Raw genomic sequence first — 8096 nt, 5'->3', positions numbered from 1 at the left:
ACTACGATAAAGGCAAAAATGCATCTCAAGCCGCCAATAAAATTTGTGCAGTTTATGGACCCGATACAGTTTCCATTTCCACCGCACAACGATGGCTTTAACGTTTTCGTTCTCGCGTAGAGGTGGTCGAAGATGCGCCACGCTACGGAAGACCTGTCGTCGGAAATTGCGATAAAATCGCTGAATTGGTCGAAAGAGACACGGCATTGTAGCAGCCGTAGCATTTTATGAACAATTGAAAATTGAAAAAAAAAATTCAATAAAAATACCGCAAGATTTTTTTGACAACCTATTATTGGTATTAATACGTAGTTTAAAAAAAGTGCCTTTTCTTGTTGAGATATTTTAAGTTAATTTGGCTTCCTAAAATATATTTACACTAGGTAAAGCATCAGTCAGGTGGCACACTTTGCTATCCAGAGCATTTGTATATTTCCATTACTTTTTAGATATCTCGAACGAAATATTTTTGACTTAGGAAGAACTGTTTGTTTTGAGATGCCGCTTACTTTAGTATTCGTTTAGTAGTTTTTTCTACCATTTCGATTTTGGACGCCATGACATCTCTTTCGCATAACCTCTTCTCGTTAGTCGGGGTTTCTTATAAACTCGGATATAACTCATTAACAAGATTCTCGTCCGAGTTTATAACTTTGCTAAGTAGTCTGTGAATCGTTATTTATTATCCGTCGCCATGTGACCTTTGTAGACCTCAAGAAGCATTTGTGAGAGAAGAGCAGGATCCTCATGGTAGTATTAAGTTCATTATTTGCTAAGATAGAGTGGTCACCTACCTTAGCTCACAGCGACGAAATTTGAGGTATGTGTTTTTATCATGCCAGCCGCGTTATCTCGCTTTATAATCGGCAGTGTCTGCCAAAAATCACCTGCTAGCAAGACGGCCACTCCACCCTTCAATATTTTATTGCCATGAATGTCTTGCAAACTGCGTTCCATGAAGATTTGACCGGCACAAGATGGTATCGTCCAGCGTTTCGATCCAGTCATGACGTTTCAATAATATTCGTGGCGCATTCCAAAAAATTATAAATCGTATGTGTCCGACAACGTCGTCTTTCCTCATGGATTTTACCTGTTGTGGTTAATGTTGTTTGTGATATGCATGCTTGACACTCCACGCAGCCCCGACTTCTCGACAGGTAACTGAATTAAACTGTAGGTTTATGTTGAAATCGAAACATGTCTACTGGACTCTCGAAGACTGCAAATACGAATTGGGCTTCATTTAAAGTATCGTCATTTAAAGTATTCGCGAATTTATTTTCATCTTTTTTCCCCATGATAACATGATGTTTTCGTCTATATGTTAATTCAGGGAGTCAGCTAACTCCACAGCAAATTTTAATACAATCACTAAAGCTGTTTAGTCGTGAATAAGTAAAAAACGTACACACTCACAAACTTTCGGCTTTATAATAGTAGGATGGTAATTATCACTCAAAAAGGAGTCATAACTAGTGAAATTTGAAGTTCTGCGTGAATTGTCAATTCCGTTTCTTCTTCTGACAATGGACACACGGGAGAATTAGTTGCAGAAAATCATTCGTTTCATTCTCACTACAATATCGCACTCCGACGGATGGAACCCAGCTACAATCGGGACTTGTTAGACATGTTGGTAGACCCTGTATAAAATTTAGGGTCTCCATCGTTTCTTTCTGGTTGTTATAAACTTCGTGGCTAACTTTAGTTACGCTGTTCTCGATATATATGTAATATCTATGTATACAATTTTAGTAACCTGTTTATTGGGCACCTCTTCATATGTAATATATATTATTTTAGGTACAAAACAAAATCTCATCTCCAAATTTTTCGAAATTCTTAATATTATAAGCTTTAAACACTTACAGTGGCTTCAGTGTGTAGTTCCATTTTCAAGGATCCCGGTCCGGTATAGCGATTTGAGTACATATTCAGCTTGGGGCCATTGTTTTTACTGAAATTTGAAAAAGTGTTCGGTGTGTGATGAATGTCAATTATTTATTAAAAACAAACAATACAAGTACACACCCCGCCTGTAAAGAATTAATGGCATAGCAAATGCCCAATTCCGTTTCCATGCGATGGAAGTATTTGCAGCACTCAAATGCCTTATCATTCCACATACAATTTTGTATCGAGTCTTGACAGCTGCTGCGCACCAATTGAGCATAGTAAGAGAAATTCGAGTAAAAGCAGTTTTCCGCCGGCTCCTCACCGCCACACTCATGCACGGTGTGATAGGATTCGCCACGAAAGAATGAAATTTCGCTAAGCACTTCCTCCAATGTGAAGTCATGATCTGTGCCCCAGAGCCTAAACAAAAAACGACGTAAAGTGTGAGTTTTTAAATGAATGCGTAGAGAAGATTGTTTCGGGCATTTTGAAACTTACTGCTCCGCCACTTCCTGTATGCGATCCATGTTCTTCGATTCACAAACAACGATTGCGGGGAAATTGGTGTCCCAATCGCGATAGGAACTCTCCACCACAAAACTGATGGCATTGTGCTCAAAGGCATCTAGAGGTCGTTAAATTATTAAATATATGAGCGATGAAGGGAAAATAAATATTCACCCAATGAAGCTTTTATCAGCTGCCATGAAGCCATCCACGATGCCACTAAGCATAGCGCCCAAAACAATCGCTCCACCCAGGATGCATCTTTGTCCACTATAAATTTTGCTCCATGCAATGTTGAGTTTTTGAAATACTCCTCAACAAGCTGACGCAAACGCATATTTTTTGCTCGTTAGGGATACCGCGAGGGATCAAGTGATTTCAGTGAACACCAAACGACCAATAACTCGCGGCGATGTAAAGCTATGTTTATTACCGGTCAGAGCATGACCGAACTTACGTCATTTATTATGCATATTCATATCTTAATCAAATCAGGTTATTAAATTATTACATGCAAACAATGGGACAGATGTTTCAATTCACATGAAATTAGGAGTATACTATGCTCAACCCCTAAAATCACATGTACACGGAGCCGGAGAGTCTGTGTTCATGTCTATTTTTTTGGTAAGTTGTCCATATTCCACATACAAGGTAATTTGTTCTATTTTTCGGCGCTTGTTATCATTTCTCATTTGTTTTATAGTGTTCTCCGCCCTTCTTTCTATCGACTTCACTTAAATAAGGTATGGTTGTGTGAATGTCTAATGATTCGTCTCCATAAACACATGGTTATCTAAGGTTCATACCTTAGATTAGTTTGGCGATCTATTTTCCTTTCAAGTGTTTACACTAGCCTGTTAATTTATGAATATGTCTACCTTAATACCGTCTTTCTTTCATAATCAGCATTGTATTCTCAGGTCATTCGACTTTGCAGTCAATTCTGAAGATTAAGGAGTTAAATTTACATTTTAGATTAATAAGCAAATCATTTCGGAGATCTGAGCATATTTGTAAGAATTTTTTAACAAATCGTAATCGAATCCCAAAATTTATTTCGAAATGCTGTAATTTTGTCAAATATCACAATTTTGACTAGTTCTGCAATGGTTACTTGTATGCATTTATTGTAATAATATATTTTTATGGTTTTTGGATTTTGAATAGTTATAAGCAGAAAAATGTTTCTCACGGTTAAATATCTTTTTCCTAAATTTTACAAAACGAAACAAGGATTTTTAATGTAAATTATGAAACGAAATATTTATTTCAAAGAGAATACCTTTTAAATTAGAATATTGTGCGAAACTTTATCAAAAGCTTTAGAGAAATCTGTATAAATACAATCTATTGAAAGCCAGCGGAGCAGACAGACATACATACAAAGCGACCAGATGCAGATAAACGTTAATGATTAAAAACTACAAAAAAAATTATTTTTAACAGAGCACTCAAAAATTTTGGAAATGGTAGGGTGTTTAGAAATAGACCTATAATTGAAGGCTACATCCTTACTACAAACTTTAAGGATCAATGAATTAACGAATGTCAGATGATAGAGAATTATTGAAGAGAAGCTAGAGAGGATAGATAAAGACAGGACAAGGCTTGATATAACAAATATCCTTGGCAAAATCTGGCTTTCTAGATTTTAAGCAAATAAAATATAAGTAGTATTTAATCTAGAAAATAAATCATCCCATTCAAACTCAAGGAGGAGATCATGGAATCGTTGATTGCTGAAAATATATGTAAACAACGTCTTTAAGGTTCAGTAATGGGATCATTATAATTTCTTTTTGTATTAATAGAATAAATTTGTGAACTACATAAATAGGAAGTTTAAGGACCAACCATAAGGAGAATACGTTTGAAACAATCTATCCGAGCATGTTCAAAAGTTTAACACTCGTATAAGTAAAAACCATGGACTCCTTTGAGAAAAGGTACAAGTGGCATTAACTCCAAAAATATCACAAAAATACATGGTAAACAAGTAAGGAAGAGCTAAGGGTGCCACCGAACATTTTATACTCTCGTATGATAAAGTGATAATCGAGATGTTAGGCGTAGTTGTGAACCGATTTCACCCATATTTGGTACATGTCATCAGGGTGTTAAGAAAATAGTATGCACCGAATTTCATTGAAATCGGTTGAGTACTTCCTGAGATATGGTTTTTGGTCCATAAGTGGGCGACGCCACGCCCATTTTAAATTAAACAAAAAAGGCTGGATGCAGCTTCCTTCTGGCATTTCTTCCGTAAAATTTAGTGTTTCTGACGTTTTTTGTTAGTCGGTTAACGCACTTTTAGTGATTTTCAACATAACCTTTGTATGGGAGGTGGGCGTGGTTATTATCCGAYTYCTTCCATTTTTGAACTGTATATGGARATGCCTGAAGGAAACGACTCTATACAGTTTTGTTGACATAGCTATAGTAGTTATGATAGTAGATATATACAAAAAAGTTAGTAGGGGGCGGGGTCACGCCCACTTTTCCAAAAAAAATTACGTCCAAATATGCCCTCCCTAATGCGATCCTTTGTGCCAAATTTCATGTCAATATCTTTATTTATGGCTTAGTTATGACACTTTATAGGTTTTCGGTTTTCATTTTGAGGGCATGGCAGTGGGCCGATTTTGCCCATCTTCGAACTTAACCTTCTTATGGAGCCAAGAAATACATGTACCAAGTTTCATCATGATATCTCAATTTTTACTCAAGTTACAGCTTGCAGGGACGGACGGACGGACAGACAGACATCCGGATTTCAACTGTACTCGTCACCCTGATCACTTTGGTATATATAACCCTATATCTGGCTCTTTTAGTTTTAGGACTTACAAACAACCGTTATGTGAAAAAAACTATAATAATCTCTTTAACAACTTTGTTGCGAGAGTATAAAAATTAAATCAGGTATACAAATTAACTGTTGATCGGAAGATATAATATAAAATGTTGCCTGAACTTAGACTTTACATTGTTTTAAGAAAGTCGCTCAAAAGAAAGAAATATTTTCGGGTGAATACTTTAGTATACTTTAAGGGATATTAAAAATTAAAGTATGTATAAATAAACACATATGTATCTAAAATGAATTCAAAGTTTTTGCAATTAAAAATCATACAAATGCTACAAATGTTTTTAGGTGAAGCGATGAAACCAAGTATTATGTATGGAATACAATGCTAGCGACAGACTGCAAACGACATCTGTCAAATATTAAAATACATACGTTCTTATAGACGGACCTATTTTGACAGCTGCACGACTACACGACTGCAGGCCGACAGTTGTCGTTCTCGCTAACTTCAATTTGATCTTCAATTTGCCAACGACAGAGATGAGGTAGAGTGGTGATACCACTAATATGTAAAATGTAAAATTGTTCACAACTCTAACAAACTTGACGTTATTTTACAAATAAAAGCATAAAATAGCTCGGTTACATTATTTGTAATAACAACTGATAATTTGAAACAAATAAATTTACCTCTTTACTTATTTTTTGCATAAAAAATTTCACTTTGACAAAATATTAAAATTTCATTGAAGTGCAAGGTATTAGTACGGCCACAACGAAATTGCGTACATGCAAAATGGACAACTGCGTTGTTTTGTGTACATGCCGGCCATTGTTATGTTGCTGACCTCTCACAAACGTTCATGTAGTAGGATTCACAACGCCATTTTCAGTTCACTGTCGTGTTGCTGCAGTCTGTCGCGAGCATTGTATTCCACACATTATAGCTGTTTTGAATAGAATGATAGAATACAAGATTACGCCAAGCATGTAGTGTTACTTGTTCGGTCTAGGAGACAGCTGTGAACAACAACAACATAATAAAATTTAGGGGATATGTTTTTAAATACTCTTGTAACATTATGCTAAAGGGTGTACAAGATTTGTTCACTTAAAGGTTGTGCGTACCACCTAAAACTAAACGAGATATACATACATAGGGTTATATATGTATATGTACATACATATACTTTGTACTATATAAATGTTTAGGATGACGAGACGATTTGAAAACTGGGTTTGTAATTCGTCGGTCATAAGGGTCTTTATGATCAATCTTATATGTCCAAATCAGATTCCTGTGAGGGTCGCATCTAATACATAATCTTCAGTTACATATTTATTTTTAYCTAAGATAAAAATCTCTCGTAATTTTTTTTATGAATGAAATATATTTTATACGTGGGTTGCCTTTCATATTTCCGTATTTGACAAGACCAGTGTTCCGATCTGAAAACTCACAATTTTTTCATAAAATTGGACACTCTTGGTGGTATGCTTACTCATAATATACAGTACTTAAAATATTTCTCAACCTAAAAATGGATTTAAATCGTGAACATTGTCGCGTAATTATTTTTTATAATGTTAGATGTGAATTCATTCATCAAGAGTGAATCCATGAACATAATAAAATTTTTGAAGATAAAKCTCCATTATGGACCAGTGTTTATCGATGGTACGGTGAATTCAATCGAGGGTGTGAGTTTTAGGTACCACAACGGACCGACGTTATCAGCTGACCAAGTGCTCTTGCTTGATTCTTTATTTAACCTAAATCTAACCTTACCCAATTTATGGCATGAATTCCTCGATGACATGTGAAAAATTTGTGCACAATATTAAATAGTCTGAGTATTTTTTTAGACAAACTTGTCAGTTGTCGAAACCGTCCAACGCACTGCAAATTGGGCGTGGCCAAGGTCGAAATATAAATATAGCGTAATATATGGCTAACATAATTCCTTCTCATGTTAATATCCGAAACTATTTGCATTAATTAACAGTATACCTACTGGGAAGGTGCGCAACAAGGTGTTGGTTTGGAGCAAACCTGTTGCAATGTACGCGTATGTTGACGAAATACCGAGAACACGATGATGCGACTGGCAAACGCAACAAAACAAAAACCGTTAAGAGCACGCGGCTTCGACAATGTCAATGATCGTTGAAATAAATTTAAAATAAATTAAAAATAAAATAGTAGACTAATAACGGCATTACGTGTTGAAGTGCAACGCCATTAAAGGCAAAACATGTTGCCAAACAGGCAAAATATGCAAAATCATATTCAGCTTGATATTAACTGGAAACCGACCCCTTAAAATCGATAATTTATTACATACTGCCTGGGGATATGCGAATTTATTTCAACCGCATATTTTGATAATTTTCATATTGTGTTTACGGAAGAAATATTGACAAATTTCTGAAGCAGGAAATTGAATCCTGTGCTAGAACATGTTGATTATTCTAATTGCTTAGCTTCTACAAGCTTCCCGAAAATCATTTAATTTAAATTCTCACATAATAATTAAAATATGTAGTAATAATATTTATTAACACGTTCACAAAAATATTTATAGACACATCGAATATTTGTAGGTATGTAACTATGTATGTGCTATGCTTGTGATACCTCTTCCACATCAAATTCGTTTTCATAATATCACCGTACAGTTTATTGCTAATTTATGTTAATACATATGCATATAAGTATAGTATTTCAAACAGTGATTGAGATTTAATGAATGGACAGCAACTACCTTGATATTGCGTCACATACGTAGGGCGCTTTTTATATTTTGGGATTGGAGAACAAAAATTAAATAATATTAATCGAAAATCGCTTTATTATACTCTCGCAACAAAGTTGCTA

General features: G+C 35.3%; 1 protein-coding gene across 1 annotated transcript in view; it reads right to left on the bottom strand.

Annotated features, from left to right (window-relative positions):
* The window catches only part of LOC108973773 (sodium channel protein Nach), a 4183-nt gene extending 1440 nt beyond the window's left edge, over positions 1-2743 (bottom strand). Inside the window, exons 1-4 of the mRNA XM_018941249.1 lie at positions 2581-2743; positions 2398-2524; positions 2035-2319; positions 1873-1960 (exon numbers count right to left, since the gene is read on the bottom strand). Coding sequence (XP_018796794.1) covers positions 1873-1960; positions 2035-2319; positions 2398-2524; positions 2581-2743 — 663 coding nt within the window. The remainder of the gene's footprint in view (positions 1-1872; positions 1961-2034; positions 2320-2397; positions 2525-2580) is intronic.
* Positions 2744-8096: the final 5353 nt, after the last annotated feature.

This window comes from Bactrocera latifrons, unplaced genomic scaffold (genome assembly GCF_001853355.1).
Source record: "Bactrocera latifrons isolate USDA-ARS-PBARC rearing strain unplaced genomic scaffold, ASM185335v1 scaffold_50, whole genome shotgun sequence".
NCBI lineage: Eukaryota > Metazoa > Arthropoda > Insecta > Diptera > Tephritidae > Bactrocera > Bactrocera latifrons.
Note: the sequence above shows the minus strand (reverse complement) of the source record. Positions and strands in the feature narration are given on the sequence as shown.